The following is a 16,017-nucleotide window of genomic DNA, read 5'->3' as shown; positions in this document are numbered from 1 at the left end:
TCAAAAAAATATTTGAAGAAACATGAAGACTTGAATACTTGGATGTATTTGAAAGTTTTGGCAAACCAGTTTTTAAGCAGTGTCAAAACACAAACATATTGTTATTTTTTAAAATAAAGTTGCAAGCAGAGCAGGGATTTAGATTCAAATTATTATTTATACACTCGGAGAAGTCTGCAACAAGTTCAAAGTGGTTACAAAACTACGTTCAAAATCTGTATCTCTGCATTCAAATAAAAAAAACCCAAACCCACCACACATCACAAATAAAGAAGAATCGCTTTTATTTAAGATAACCGGTCACTGTGTCATATTTGTGTATCACAGAATGTGCTAACTTTTAAATCAAAAAAATTGTTTGCAACTTAATCAGTGCAACAGCTCTAAAGAAATAAAACAAGGACAGAGATTAGCATACGGAACGTTGGCAAAACAGCTGTTCGGGGCAGCAGGGGTTTCTGAACAAGGGGCCCCCAGCAGAGCCAATTTTAGGTGCCGCATGAGGCTCAGGCAGTGCTGACAGTGTGATCCCTCAGCTGAACTCACACACACGCTCTGCTATATCTGTACCAGGTGGAGATGCCAGATCGAACAGTGCTGCAGAACTTGGCGAAGCACTGAAACCTGATCACATGCACACATGGCTATTTACCAACACTGGATTGTGCAACAGCAAAAAAGAACTGAGCTAAGAAGGAGCTGGAAGTGAAATATCCTTTAGAATTTGGTATGAACGTATTCACATTCCGGAAAACAGACATAAATTCGCCATCTGCTTCTGGCGAATTCTCCGGGCGCAAGCGCTGCCGCCGCTCCGCCGGTGCCCGCCGCCCGCCAGGATTGTCAGCTCATCCTCCCAACATGGCTGCCTCGGGAGCCGCGCCGAGCGAGCCGGGCCCCGGCCCGCCGCACAGGGCGGGACGCCTCCCTGAGAACCCTCTCCTGCCACAATCCCGGCTAGCCGAAGGACTGTCCCCCCGACCCCGAACAAGCGGCTGTCGCCTCCGTCTCATCCGAACTGAAAAGGGGGAGAAGGACGGCGGAACGCGGCACGGCGGGCGGCATCCAGCCGATGGAAAGGCCGGGCAGCGACCGCCCGGGGAAAAAAGCAGGAAGGAGAGGAAGGGAAGGAAAAAAGGGAAGGGAGGGAAGCGTCCCGGGGGACGAGGAGATGGCATCAGCCAGATGGCAAGGCCAAACGGGGCCCCACGCCCTTGCGCCTCTGCCCCGGCAGCTCCAGAGCATCCAGTGCTTTGCCTCCATCCATCCATCCATCCCCCCGCTCCCGGCCTCAGCCCTCCGCGGGGCCCCACAGATGCGTACGGCAGCACCGCCGCCTCCCCCTCCGCATTACGGCATCACCCACCCACCCCCGCCCCGCTCCGACCCCCCTCTGCCAGCGCAGAGCTCCCTCAGCGCAGCCCCCTCACCTGGCGCGGGGTGTCCGCAGGACGCGGGCGGTGCGGGGTCAGCAGCCGGCGGGGCAGCGCAGCGAGAACCCGGCCATCCCCATCGTCGCCCCCACCGAGGCCGGGAGGACCCCCCCCGCCACCGCTGCCGGGAATGGAGCGGGAAGGGCGAGGGAGGGAAGGAGGGAGGGGAGAAAGGGGAGGGAAGAGAGCGAAGCCGCGCCGGGAGGAACGGGGGCCGCACTCGCCCAGCGCCGCTCCCGCACTGACGGACCGCGGGCTGCGCGCCCGCCCCACGGGGGGAGCGCCCCCGCTCCACCAATCGCCGCGCGCCGCCCCGCCCCCTCAGCACAGCCCGCCAATGGCGCGGCGCAGAGCCCGCGTGCTCCCGCCCCCGCCCTGTCAATCACAGCCGGCTGCTCCGCGAGCGCCTCCTGGCGGTGCCCGGTCCCAGCGGCACCGCCCTCCGAGCCGGTCCCTCCGCCGCGCAGCGGGGGCACGCGGAGGCGGCCCCTCGCCAGCCCCAGCCAATCATAACCCGCGATGCAAATCGCGTCCCTTCCCGCAGCCTATCAGGAGCGGCGGGAGCCGGCGGTCGCAGCACCGCCCCGCCGCGGTGTGTCCGTCCGCGCCCTGCGGCGGCGCCCGCGTCCCCCGGGTTGTGAGGGGAGATGGGCGCTGGTGGCGAGCACAAAGCACGGACACCGAGTGATGTGCGGAAAAACGGGCACTCGTGCTAAAAAAGGCTGGGATACAGCGTAATGTGCGCGGCTTGTGGGCGGCCACCGCTCGAGAGGCCGGTCAGGTGCGCTCCCGCTGTCGGAACTCGGTGTCTGAGGTAGCGAATTCCCCAGCTCCCGACCCAGTGTGATTCAGTGGGATTTGGAATCCTAAACTAGGCCTAAGGGTGATAGCTCAGAGGGGAGGGATTAGTTATCCTTCCTCCCTCTCTTCAAAACGTTTCTTGAGCAGCCCGAGTTATTTTTTTAGACCTCATAATGTATATTTAGGGAAATTATTCAATTTAGTCAATGATGCTGTATTAACTCTCATACTTTCAATAATTTCATGCATATTCTCATAGCAAAATGTTATTTTTGTGGCAATAATTCAGATTTAAATTCCTCCTTATCATTAGTAGCTTGGCAATTTCTGCTGTTAGAAACTTGTTCATGTTGAAGTTTATAAGCATCTTAAAGAAAATCATGTTACGTGAAATGCCTTAATTACATATATTTCGTATGCCATGATATACAAATGGGATTTAAGGTGTTGAGAACATTCAGGACCTGAGATTTCTAGTTTCAGAACAAGGTTTATTCCTGTTCACAGCCTCCTGGCTATTAAGCTATGTTAATCTCCACTGTGTCGCTTATGTTCCCCTTAAGGTTCAGATTTTTGGGAGAATTAGTTATTTTTTACTTTGTGTGGTGGAAAGTGACTATTCCTCCTTGCCAGTCTCATCTGCAGTTATGACAACAAATGTAGAAGCCAAACAATACATGGCTGAACAGGAGGCTTAGAGAAATATTGCGGCAGAAACAACAAATCAAAAATAGGTGGCTTTCCTATGTCCTAGAAAATACCGTTATTTGAACTTTGGAACACTTCCTATTGATGGGACAGATGATTTAATGGTGATTTTAGTGTGGTGTAACTGTGCTAACTTCTTCCTAGATCTATGCAGAATTAGGTCAGCTATTCTCTGCAAAGAAAAGGGCAAGAACACCTCAAAAAAACCCAAACCAGTTTCCAAATCTCCTGCAAATTGCCCGGATACTGGGTGCATGCTGTAACCCCCCATGGCAATAGACACTGTGATTAATTTTACTTCGGCAAAGTTTGTGTAGTGTCTCCTAGGAACAGCAGTTCCTGCATCAGTCTAATGCCCAAGTTTGGGGAGTGCTCACACAGAACAGCTCCCGCATGTTAATTCTGTTGTTGGTCACAGAGTCTTGAAAAAGTCTGCAAGAAACAGTGTGAGAATGTCAAGTTACATGATGGAAAACACTAAGGTATAGAATTCAGCATTTTAGCTCAGTTTAATTAGAATGGTCTTCTCAAGATCATTTTTGAAAGCCAGATATCCTTGGGTAATTCAGAATTATCAAAAAATGTCCTCAAGTGGAATTCCACTATATTGTTCTGTGAATCCTGTTTTAAAAAAATTTGAGTCTATTCCCTTATAGGGAACGAACCATTCTTACTCTATCTTCTGACAACACCACACAGCCCTGAAAAGAGCAGAAACTTTCAATTCCCTGCAAGCATGTGTGCACTTAAATCTAGAACTTAGATGTTCTTTTTCAAGAAAAGCCACACGATGAAGGGTCTCAGCTCAAGAAAAGTGTCCTTGAGCATTACTACACTGGAAAAATGAACGTAGCAGTTTCTTGCATTTATTAGTACAGAGAAACATAGCTGGTTACCCCAACCACTAAGATACACCACCTAAACCAGGGAAGCCTGTTTAAATGCAGGGCAGAGGGCAGGTGTAAGCTCAGGGAGAAGGGCACAGTTACACTGGGCTACCACGCTCCTGGGGGCGGTTAGAGTAAATCTCTCGCTGACTGACAGCAGCCTTGTCATCCCACTATTAACAGTATTAGTGTCCTTGCTGCCAGCAGGGAAGAGTTGAGAGATGTAAATTGGGCCATTACATAAGTATAAATTGTGATATAATAGAATCAATTGTCCTGAACTGTACTGCTACAGCATCAGCACTTGCCCCAGGAATTTCTCTGTCTCTAGCGTAGAGCTAGAGGACAAGGAGAGACCAGTGATACAATATAACCTCACAATTCCAAGGAAAGCACGCTTTGTAACAGACGTGTAAGTTAGCCATTGCTGGGGTAAGCCGTTCACAGCTCAGAGGCATTCATATTCTGCACACACATGGGCATGTCAAACCTAACTCCATCCACAGCTTCTGTGATCTCTAATATAAGGTACTGCAGTGAGGTTACAGTTGGATTGAAAAAGGTAAATGACATTAGTGAGGGGAAGGGCAGTCCCAAAAAACTACAGGTAGCATTAAATTAACTAAACTAACAACTGTCACACAACCTTTTGTGGGAGATTGGTTCTTAATCCAGTTTTAGCTTTGCTTTTCAGCTACTCAAATGTCCACTATCCACTTAAAGACAGGGGTTTGATTCACTTTTGTGGCCAGACACAATAGAATGGCACTTCAGCTGCTTGTACTAAAACACATTTCATCATTCTGCTCACGAATGCAGAATTTGGGAGAACACTTGTCTGAGCTCACACCTCTGAAATACTTGATATTAGTTCCCCAGATAAAATTGTTTTGGCCACTTATGTCAAGCCTTTGTGTCTTGTGTAATATCTGCATTGACAAGTTTTCAAATGATAGACGTATGCCATAATTAGACAAAACATTTCAGTAATGCACTTTGCTATTTATATTCCTCAGGTCAAAGTCTGACACAATGGCAGAATAAATATAAATTCAGGTTCTGAAGGGCATTGTGTTGATTAAAACATCCAAAAATATTTCTATTTCCTCCTGTCAAAACCCAAAACTATAGAATTTTCATTTTATACTCATTTTATAGTCTGTCAATAGAAGTAATACATGATACTGACTTGCAGAAAAAAAAAAACCATAATGTGAAGCCATAGTTTAATCATCTCCAGTAAAAACACATATTCCCGACTGAACAGTTGTCATTCATCAATGTATAAACTTTGGGACGTTTCTAGAGATTTCATGCAGTAATCCTGAATGATGAGAGGATAGTTGAACATGTCAGTTTTTCTTTATATAGAAAGAAATCACCTCTTCACTAAAGAAGAGGTAATTTCTTCACACAGCTCACCACAACCTAGAACACATCAGAACCTGTGCTGGGTTTGGATGCTTGAATGGCAGCCTGCAGGTAAAAGCAGAGCAGGCTTTGATCTGTGACTTAGGAAGAGGAAAGAAGAGGGGGATTTGAATTTGTGGAAGGAGTGAAGATTATAACTATAAAACCAGTCAACAAACAAGCTTCTCTCTTGCAGCAGTCCAGGCAGACAGAAGCTCTGGAACCTTCCTCCCATCCTTGGAGAAAACAAATACACATTCACACTCTAAGAGGAAGCACCACTAAAAAACCCACAAACAAACAAGAAAAGCCAGCCCATGACTGTACTTTCACATTTTATAATTTAGAGTTATTTGCACACCTAAAAGGTCAACACTGGATTCTGTGTAACTTCACCAAAACTCCCCCTGGAGCTGTCACCAGCTGTCACAGAACTGAGTAGGTGCTCAGTGTCACCTGCTTGGGAACATTCTTGAGTTTAAAGTATTACTGGTATCTGTGTGCACAGAAAATTTCCACATAATTTACTAAGTTATCTCCAGATCCTAAATCACTATCAGCAAACCTGAACAAAGACACCCAATCATTTGTAATTTTTATATTTTCACTGACACTCTTACAAGAAAGACCAAGGAAACATTCTGTGCGAGTGTGTATCATTTATTGTAGTTCAAGAGAGTCAGGAACTGAACAGAAGACATGGCAAAAAACAAATAAAAGAAAAACAACCTTTTTTTTTCCAACTTAATTTTAAAACACTGTGGTTTCAAATCCTTTTTAAAAAGGAAATTCAAGTATCATATGCAGGGGGCAGTAATATAAAAATGTTTGTGAATTTTTTTTTTTTTTTTTTTTAAAAACGTAATTCTACATTTCCTGCACCCTTTCTGCTTTGGTAAGGCCAAGCCATGGATACAAATTGGTACGCAACATAAAAAATGACCCCTGCCCCAAACTGCAGCCTCCAAGGATAAAAGTATCTGCTCTCTGCGGACAAGCTCCAATGGCTCAGAACTGTCAGTTAGCATAGATCTGCAGCATTGAAAGAATGTATTTTATTTTTTTAAAAGTCACTGAAATCCTGGTATTCCCAAGCATCTCATTCATGGCAGCTGTTTTAACATATTTCTATCTCAAGGCTTTTCACAAGTACCAGAGCATCTTGATCAACATAAAGGAAAGGGACATCTCACGGAAAGGAAATTAAAATCCACGTGTGAAGCCTTTGCTTTTTTGAAATTATCCTTGTGTCTAACACCAATTAAAAACCAAATAGGCAAATATGTGTAATATAAAAATACGATCCCAAGATGAACACTTTGTTGCAGGCACAGTTATCGCACAAAATATGTTCTTTTAAGGGCAGGGGAATGATTTTGATTTTCACAGGATTTGTATTTTTTTGCATTACAAAAGAAAAAGACAGCAGTGCAGGTTTCATGGGTGGAACAGAAAGAAAGGAAGGGAAAGAGAAAAAAGTTACTTTAGCAGCAAAATGTCCAAAGTTCTAACCACAATCAAATTAACGGATATCTGGCGGTAAAAAACAAGGTTGAAGGGATGCTGCCCTGATCCATTCGTCTGCTAAAATAATTCACCTGTAAAAACTCCAAAATGTGACATATTGAAGGACAGTTTGTAACATAACTTCCTAGCCTGTCCTCCATGTTATTGACCATCGTTATCACTTAAATATATGTACAAGAATTAAGCTGCTTTTCTCCTCGTCCACATGCTCCTGGTCACTACTGCAAGTCGGTGCCGTGGGCGTGCCAATCCTATCAACAGCTCCCAAGTGTATCTGCTCCACTCCTGCCAGAACAGCCCATGCCCTGCTCTGCCCATTGGTGGTGGCGTGCACTGCAAGGGAATTTTTAATGGTCATTCTGCTTGTCTCTCATCCAGGCTTGGATTTGCTCTTTAAGTTCTGGCACTAGTAAGGTAAAAAAAAAAAAGAGAAAAAAGAATGATTAAATTACTTGGTAATAGTACTATAAGAAAGTCCCTCATGACCAATAGCCATTTCTCATTTACATATCATCATGTTTTTCAGCCCATTAGTTATGAAAGCAAGGGTCTGAGGGTTTTTTCCCCCTCAGAAAAAGGGAAAGCAGAAGGAATGAACTTTTCTGTGCAAGCTGAGATGAAAGAACAGGGCCTCCACACTGTCCTATGAACGTACACACCTGCCCACAAATTGCTTCCCCCAGCCCCCATCCCAGGGCCAGCTGTCCCACGGTACCTGGTTCCAGCATATTTTCCGTCAGCGTCTGACGATTGAAAGGATCAGTGGAAGAGTTCAGCAGATGCCTCAGGATGATTGACCTGTCCATGATAGTTCCAGAGGGCAGCCTCACGGGGTCAGTCATCAGAGTGTCCATAAGTGGATCTGAGGGCACAAGGGTCTCCTCATTAAAGTGAGGAAAGAGCTACAGATTTTATCTTCCCATAAACCCACAGTACAGAACCATTGCTCAGGGTCCCCAGTACACTGCTGAAGTTACAGAAAGTTAAATGGACATAAATCTTTATAGCACTTTCCCCTTTCTGACCTGGGACTAAGCATTCACTGTTGTCACCCTATTTTCAGACTGAGAGGAGGGGTTACTGTTTTCAAGTACATGCAAGCAAAGCATGGCTAGGACTGGACAGTACAATCTCAGGGAAAACCAAAGGAACTCTTAGCTCCATATTTACTTAACTACATCATTGAAATAGAGCAGGATGGAAGGCTTCATAAACAATATTTAGTTTCTATTACCATACGGAATCAATGTAACAAACAAAATCCCTCTCTCCTAGATAGTGAGGATTTAGAAGACTCCACTTGCCTCTGAATTCATCCGGAGCATCGCTGTAATCAATCTCTGCACGGGCGTTCTTGGCAACAATTTCCTCCACTTTCTCTGCCAGCAGTTTGAATTTCTCTATTGCTATGGTAGATTTGATTCCAGCCTTCCTCATTTTGGAGATAACCTCCTCAAAGAGCTCTTTACTGTAGGACCTCTACAGGCAAAGCATAAAAAAACAACTTTGCTGAGTCGTAGTATTCGTACATGCCATGCAAATACTAAAGATAATTAATGCATTTTTAAAACTGCAGAAGGAAGGATCAATGAAACCTCAACCTTACATCAAAGCAAACAGTATGTAGGTAGCACTCATCTAACACCAAAATGTCAACTTTGGGGTAGACTTAAGATTTTTTTTTTTTACTAGTCATCACCACTGTAGAACTGTTAAGGACCAAAAAAAAAAGGCAACATCACCTAAAGAAAGTGAGGAAGATGCTCAGAGAGGCTGACAATAATTATTAAGACTGTTCTTAGACAAAACATCTCTCTTGCCATTCTCCTGTCTGTATTCTTGTTCTCACAAGTCTTAGCTGAAAATACAGCACAAAATGAATTTTTTTTTCTTGAAATTTCTTAACTTCTCTGATAATGTGCAGGGCAGTACTGGGAAAGAAGTGATTCTTTCTCCCAGTCCAAACAAGAACTAACATAAAACCCACCCCACAATGTTGCAAAAATAGCAAGACAGCTGAGAGAGAGTGAATGCTGGAAATTTGCCACCCAGTGCAGTAGGAATATCCAGAGACGAAATGCGACTGAAGCAAGCATTACTTTCACATGAAAAAGAAAGTTGGGGAAGGACTTTTGTAGCTGTCTGTGTTCTATAGAGACACCATTTTCTTTTAAGTTCACAATGTCATGTTTTGACATAAACCTTTTAATAAAAAGTGTTATTTACTTTACAGTGCAAGGTTGATATATATGACAAAACAAAACACACTAAGTCTCACAGATTTCTATTTCCTTTGGGATTTTTAAAGGGTTCAACACAGCCCCACTTCTTTCATCTGCACCACACCGCACCAAGAAATGCCATTCAGTACGCAGGACACACAGTGCCCACCCAAACTCCTTTCTCGTGCTCAGAGGGAATGGAACGATGGCAACACGCCCAGGGCTCTATAAACGTTTGCAGATTCCCTCTCCTACGTGCTGGGATTTGCAAATGGGACATGTCTCAAAATGCTTTAGAGAGATCCCGCCATGATCAAGCAACTTTTTGTTTGTTTTGTTTTTTCTCCCAATACCAGTAGCCATTAACCAACCGAACATTTCCTTGGTGTTTCTTTCCTGTCACTGACAGTTTCCAAGAGACTGGTCACTCCCCCCACTCCTTTTTTATGAAGGGCCACTTTGTTAATTAAGCTTTTTTCCAGTTCTCATACCCGCAGGCTTCTTTCTTTTGAATTCGGTCTGTGCATTTGCTGTGGCTGGCATGGATGAATGATGAATGATTTCATATATGCTGAATAGCACAAAAATATTCATTATGCACATGCAAATGCATATGGTCTGTTTCAGAAGTATTACTGGTATTATCTGCAATTATCAGAACTTAAATAACTACAGAAAAATGATCTTGAGCTACCCCAATACCGCTGCTTCACTAGACACGCAAACAGCTTCATGTGCTGTAAACCAGAATGTGAAACTTCCGCTAGAATCTCAAGTAGCTGCTGTGAACAATTTTTCCCCTCTATACTTTGAAACGTTTGTATTATGAAACATGGGCATGGACAGATGTGACTCAGTAGTTTGACAACTTTACAAGAACACAGAGCTGAGCAATAGCTTATCTTGCTCTGAATATTACCATGAGGAGTTCAAAGGTGTTGTTAATTGTCTCATACATGCTGCACTTTGTCAGTTTATTACATAGCCATTTAATAAAGTGATTTCAGAGGGAATACAGTTTGGAAACTGTCGATCTAGAGAATGAACTTTGATTTGTTAAAGGAGGCTCTTGGTCCCAGCTCTGCCTGTTTTGATGAGGAAAGGGGAGGGAGTCAAAACTCAGTGTGCCTCAGTTCTCCCACCTGCAAAGGGACCAAGTATTTCTGCTAATTTACAGTGAGTCCGTAGGTAATAAGCACATCATGCTCATGAAATTTCCCATGCACGTGAAGTGCTATGGATATTTATGTACGTTTACATGTTTGCAAAGCACTGGGAACACCCATCCACAAAGAGCAGACAGAATATGAACAGAGATGACCTGCTGCAAGAAAACAAACTGCAGGGATGTAAGACAAACTGGCTGGCAGCACACAAGCAAGATGAAACGCTTCTAGAATGTTCTGCGAAGTCCTGTTTGTCCACAGTGCTTTTGCCCTTCTCCTTCATCTTTCTGGAGCTCACCTGATCATCAGCAATTGCTTTAGCAAAGCGAGCACAATCCAGCTGCAGATAAATGTCAGTCAGTTGGTCCAACAGCTTCTTTGGTTCAAACCCATATTTCTCTGGGTTTTCAACTTTCAGGTCACGGCACTTGGGGCCACACAGTTGCTGTAGGTTAAAGTTCAACATAGCAGCCAGTCGTGGTCCAAGTTCCTACGAAAGCAAAGTAAAACACAGATCACAGTGTGAAGGCAGTGATAAAGATTATTGCTAGATTTGCACACAGCAAGATCAGGAATTATTAACTAATAAAATTTTCATTTGGTAGGCTTGCAGGAAGTGTCTGTTCTTTATGCATGTTTGCCATTAAAAATGTCATGCAAACAGTTGCTGTCTGGAAGGATCACACCATCTCAGTGACTCAGGTAATGCTCTCAACAGCAATTAGATTTTAATGAGATGGAGAAAGGGGAGGAGAATGGAGACTAAGTGCTACCAAACATTTCCAGGTTACTATCCAGAGATGTTAGAGAAGCAGGGAACCAACTTAAATCTGAGCAGGACTTACAGGTCTGAGGAAAGGCTTTTGGACCTGCTTGGTAAGGATATGGAACATATCAACAGTTTCTGTTGCCAGGGCAAGATATGAACGGGACACACGCTCATCCTGAGCCAGCTGCGACTGCCGGGCCTGTTGCTGATCCTACAAAATAAACACAGAGTGGTTACAATTCCAAGGAATTTCCTGCATGACCATTCATCAAAACCTTACAGCCACATTCCTAAGGGGATCTAGACAAAAGGATAGACAGTAATTCAAATACAGATGTGAGACATCTTTTAATCTAAGGTACAGCTGCTCACTTTTATCACCTAGTACTAATGTCTACACCAATTTTCCAGAATTCTGCAACACTAAAGAAGGAATGCAAACAGCATAACGAGCCCCCGTGGTTATTGAGTCTGTTTACAACCTCTAACTGCTCCTCACAGCTGCAGAACTGGATTATGCTTCCTTTCCAGCCAAATGCCAATACTTCAAAACAAGCTTGGGATCTGAGAGTCAAACGAGGTTCTCTCTAATTTATGCACCATCATAAATAATAAACACTCCCCAGTGGAACAATCTGTAGATGATGTACCAGCTCATTTTGTAACTACAGTAATGGCTTTACCTTGCTGGTAGGCAGAGACAGGAAGAAAGGCTTCAGAAGAGCAAACCAGAATACGTTTAACAAAGATCTTTATAGCTTTTCCTTTTGTACTTTTTCTTTTTTTAAATCAATAACCTTAAAATAGAAATACCTGACATTGGTGGGTCAACACACACAATTACTGTCTAATCAGGCCAAGCTCTGAGGTACAGGATTATAATTGTCTGCATCGAATCTACCAAGGACCAATGCATTAACAGAATAAAAGCTTCTATTCCTTGAAGTCAATTCAACTGGCGAGCATCTTCCCAAACCTCCTTCAGGAAGGTTAAAGTCTCGGTTTCTCCACTTAGAATTAAGTGCAGAGTAATTTGAAACTTTATACTATATCCACTTCACACCACTCTCTTTGCCAGCCACAACATAACTAGGCAGAATGATGGTTTTTGCAGAGTGTGATCCAGAGTGACCATGGCCATACCGGCAGCAAGAAAAAGCATCGACAACTGCTTCTCATAAGCAGCTCTTTGGTGCTTCCCCTTATAAAAAAGTTTTTTTAGTGGTCTTGTATTGGAGAATTAAAAATAAGTAAAGGGCACTTTGAAAAACAGCTCTGTTCACCCTGGGCAGCAGGTCCCATTGCTCTTTATTCTTCATCTCCTCTTGCACTTCATGGATACGTTTTAGGGACTCCAGACTCTCATCCAGCAAGAAAGTTGTGTCATTTATCAGCATGTTGATGTAGCGAACAAACTGCTTCCCAGAGCTGAAAACATCGAAACACAGGTATCACGGCAGAGCAGGTGGGTGTGCAGAGCAGACTGCAACCCCAGAAACACTCCTGCACTGTATATTTCCAACAACGATCCCATTCCCCAAGCCAAGTTGATTGTGGTGTCCAGAGCTCAGTTTAGAAACACTCCAGTTCTAGTGGAAGGGGTTGCCATGTAAGATACAATGGAAAGCAGCATCACCCATTCCCAATGGCAGTGACCTCCTCAGGTCCCTGCCTGAGCAGCCTGCACAACAGGAAGCAGCCTGAGACAACCTCTTACTCACTTGAACTCTTCCATAAATGTACCATGGTGAGCTATATTCTGCCAGAGGCTTTTGAAAATGGTGCTGATGTGGTAGCGGATTGTAAACTTGTCATAGAATTCGCTAGTGGCTCCGGTATGCTCCACATCTGGAAAAGACAACAGATCCCAAAACATTCCCACCAGGATTCACTGGCAAAACACCTCTCCCTACTGCCTCCAATGTTATGAGCTTCAAGCACGCACAGAAACTTTAAGAGATGAAATTCAATTCCCGTTCAGAAGTCTCCATCTTAACTCCCATTAAAAGAAGCAGCCCTTTACATTTTCTAATCTAGACCCAACCTCATTTCTGAAGAAAAACCCTGAGAAACCAAAACATTCTGCTCTATTCAACTGATCTTCATCCCACAGCCTAAAATCTCACTAAAAAAACTGGGTATGCTACAAAAATACTTGTTTTTGTTATGGGTGCAAAAACTCTTCTGAAACACCCAAATCTACAGGACTAGCAAAACTACAATGAGGAGTTTTAAAATCCCAATATTCCTTTAGAAGCAAAGCAAAAGCTTTAATTTTGGAATCTAAAGATCACAAAATCAATTGTCACATTAATTCACACTGCTGGACTTGTCAGTGCACAACAGCTTGTGAAAGGACTGGAATGCTTAAGGTTCCATCTAATGTTATTTCCCCCCATTTCTGAGCAATAAAGCCTCACCTTCACAAGACTCAAGATCTATCTGTTTTTTTTTGTTGTTGTTGTTTATTTGGGTTTTTTTGGTTTGGTTTGTTTGGGTTTTTTAATAGTTACAACAGCTAATACAGCCTTTGGCCTTAGAATACTATCGTGCACTCAGGGATCTACAGACAGAGCACTTACCTGTGTAAAACTTCATCAAGGAGGGGACTAACAACTTAGTGGAGAGAGGGTGATTCTCAATCATTTCAAAGAACTTCTGTGTCCGGGGCTGAACAGCTGGATTTGTCATGAACATCACTTCCACCAGCTTGGCTACTAAATAAGGATTTCGGATGTAGTTCTGGTTGCACAGCATCACAACAAGGAACATCACTATGTCCTGAGTACAGGGCTCATACAGCACCTGAGGAGCATATCTGGAAACAAGGAGAGAAGGAAAACTAAATGAAAAAACGCCAAGCCTAATGTTCTACTTCTTAAGATATGGCTTTTTAAAAATATTATTCTAGTGATGATTTAACATATCAGAAGATCAAAAGGTCTCACTGCAAACCATAAAGAAAATTCCTGGGGAGAGAACCAAAAAACTTGCTACTTTCTTCCAAGATAAATCTAGGTTAGAAGGGACTGTGGAGCCATCTATGCATTATAGCTGCAGCAATGCTGCCATGCCATAACCTTATGGCATGAACAACCAGAACAGCAACTGCAGATAGTCAGAAAACTACTTTTGCACCCTACATTTATGCATGTGCCACCTGCTAATGGGGCAAGGGGTAGTACAAGTTACCTTCAAATATAACTTTACTTACTGTACAATAAAAAATAAAAATTCAGCAACATCTTCCACGTAAAACTCTGGCAATGCTGCAAATACTTTCGGAACCTCAGGAGTTAAAGGCAATTTTACGCTGTAAAGCAAAAGAGACAACAAACAGGACAGTAAACCAGCAATGTTAGCAGAAAGTGGCATGTGCTTCCTTATGGAACTCTTCTATGGGAGCCCTTTATAAAAATTTGAAACTGACTTTTTTAAAAAGCCCATGTCAGTACTTCAAGGGTACCAAACATACCTGAGGGAGCCCCCCAAAACCCAACTGAACATTAAACTCTGAGTAACACACATATTCCATGCAAGGATGTACGTCACCGACCACATAATGCAGACACTGTAAGTAAAAATAATTCTAGAACTGCTAAATTCAGTAAGCAATCTAACACAATCTGAAATATCTTTGATACCACTTACACAGATCAACCTGACACTCACTTGGGATAGGCAGGGTCAAGAATGCGAAGCATCAGCTGAATCACCATGCCATAGAAATTCAGGCATCTCCTGAGGAAGTTTTCATCCAGCAAACCAGCATCTGCACAAGCCTTGCACCTCACCAGTTTCTGCAGAACATGCACACAAAAACTAATCCAGGGCAAGACAACATAAAGGAATGTGAAGCCTCTCCAAGACAATCAATACATCTGAGAATCACAACAATTATACAGTGGTCTTTTCTTACAATACACTCTTATTTCAAGAAAACAGGGCACATAAGCCCCAACATAGCAAGTAAAATATAATTTAGAGTTGCAGGGACAGATGTGCCCTTCACAAGCCTTATGGGAAGAATGAAAGAGGTAACAAAGGTATCAAAGTGGGAAAATGTGTGATTAAAGCCATTTTGGTCTACAGCTCAAAAAATTTGTGCCAATTTCCATGAGGAAGATCTGAGCAGAACAGGCCTTCAAAAAACAGAGCACACCAGTTTACTCATCTTTGCAGGAACTCTGTGTGAGATCAGTGACTTGAGAGTCCCTGCTTGTGCGTGGACTATGCACACACAGCTACTCCTGAACAAAGCACAGTCGCTTTGCTTGTGTCTCTCCAATTAAAAAAACACAGAATTTTCTTATTGGTGTTACTTTGAATCTTAAATTCACCATTGATGTTATATTGTATCGCAACCACCATCTAGTGCAGCACTCACAGGGGTCAGCGGTTCAAACTCACCATTTTCAAGAGCATCAGAGATAAGTTGTACTTAAACATTAGGACACAAAGTCAACACACAGGCTACCAAAGCGTTTAGTTGAGAAGTGAATCACTTACAAACCTTAAGCTGTGTCTTGCACCGTTTCAGCATCTCTCGATGCCTGGTGGCCAGAGGAGAATCCTTCCACTGACTTTCATTGTTTTTCAAATCTTCAACAGTCCTGAAAACCAGATGCAGGAACTGGTTATCATGACAGAGGGGAAATGTGCTGCCAGCACAAGGCATTTAACTGACTTATCTGCTAAAAACCAAGGGACTATGGAGAAGTGGGGGAAAAAGCTGATCATTTTCAAAGAAATTACCCATCATCATAACATGAAATATAAGTTGCTTTTGTAAATGCAGACTGAACATCTGCACAGCCAGAACCCAGAGGCACCACATACACTAGCTCCAACACCCATGACTGTCAGACACACCAAAGGGATGAAACACAAGGGCTCTATCTTGCTTGATAAACTAATTTTCTCCACTGTATTAAAAAAAAAAAAATTGTCTTTTTTTCACACTGAAGTCTATGGTCACTCTAAAGTAAGGTTAAAAGGATGCCATGAAAATTAAACCTTAACACAAGGAAAGGATGGTTCAGTTAATGAGACAGAGAGTTCATTCTTCTTCTAGTATCAAAAAGGAAAATGGAA

The 16,017-nt window shown here is 43.2% G+C and overlaps 3 protein-coding genes across 15 annotated transcripts in view; 1 reads left to right on the top strand and 2 right to left on the bottom strand.

The window, feature by feature from the left end:
- The window catches only part of KIF1B (kinesin family member 1B), an 83,085-nt gene extending 81,412 nt beyond the window's left edge, over positions 1 to 1,673 (bottom strand). For all 7 annotated transcript variants that reach the window (XM_069035151.1, XM_069035154.1, XM_069035152.1 and 4 more), the window contains exon 1: positions 1,431 to 1,673. The gene's annotated coding sequence lies outside the window, so the exon portion shown is untranslated. The remainder of the gene's footprint in view (positions 1 to 1,430) is intronic.
- Positions 730 to 2,121, top strand: LOC138121581 (collagen alpha-1(III) chain-like). Its single transcript, XM_069035238.1, has one exon. It carries the CDS (start codon positions 730 to 732, stop codon positions 2,119 to 2,121), a length of 1,392 nt encoding a protein of 463 aa, XP_068891339.1.
- A 3,595-nt stretch (positions 2,122 to 5,716) lies between these two features.
- UBE4B (ubiquitination factor E4B) overlaps positions 5,717 to 16,017 on the bottom strand; it is a 37,174-nt gene continuing 26,873 nt past the window's right edge. For 4 of the 7 annotated variants that reach the window (XM_069035120.1, XM_069035117.1, XM_069035118.1 and 1 more), the window contains 11 exons: positions 15,437 to 15,536; positions 14,596 to 14,723; positions 14,138 to 14,236; positions 13,506 to 13,741; positions 12,645 to 12,771; positions 12,207 to 12,351; positions 11,000 to 11,134; positions 10,453 to 10,644; positions 8,071 to 8,245; positions 7,482 to 7,628; positions 5,717 to 7,172 (listed from right to left, as the gene is read on the bottom strand). In XM_069035120.1, the coding sequence (XP_068891221.1) occupies positions 7,114 to 7,172; positions 7,482 to 7,628; positions 8,071 to 8,245; positions 10,453 to 10,644; positions 11,000 to 11,134; positions 12,207 to 12,351; positions 12,645 to 12,771; positions 13,506 to 13,741; positions 14,138 to 14,236; positions 14,596 to 14,723; positions 15,437 to 15,536 (1,543 nt within the window). In that variant the 3' untranslated portion in view covers positions 5,717 to 7,113. The remainder of the gene's footprint in view (positions 7,173 to 7,481; positions 7,629 to 8,070; positions 8,246 to 10,452; positions 10,645 to 10,999; positions 11,135 to 12,206; positions 12,352 to 12,644; positions 12,772 to 13,505; positions 13,742 to 14,137; positions 14,237 to 14,595; positions 14,724 to 15,436; positions 15,537 to 16,017) is intronic. The other 3 variants (XM_069035121.1, XM_069035122.1, XM_069035123.1) reach the window with 3 other exon arrangements.

The sequence above is a fragment of the Aphelocoma coerulescens genome, chromosome 21 (assembly GCF_041296385.1).
Source record: "Aphelocoma coerulescens isolate FSJ_1873_10779 chromosome 21, UR_Acoe_1.0, whole genome shotgun sequence".
Lineage (NCBI taxonomy): Eukaryota > Metazoa > Chordata > Aves > Passeriformes > Corvidae > Aphelocoma > Aphelocoma coerulescens.
Note: the sequence above shows the minus strand (reverse complement) of the source record. Positions and strands in the feature narration are given on the sequence as shown.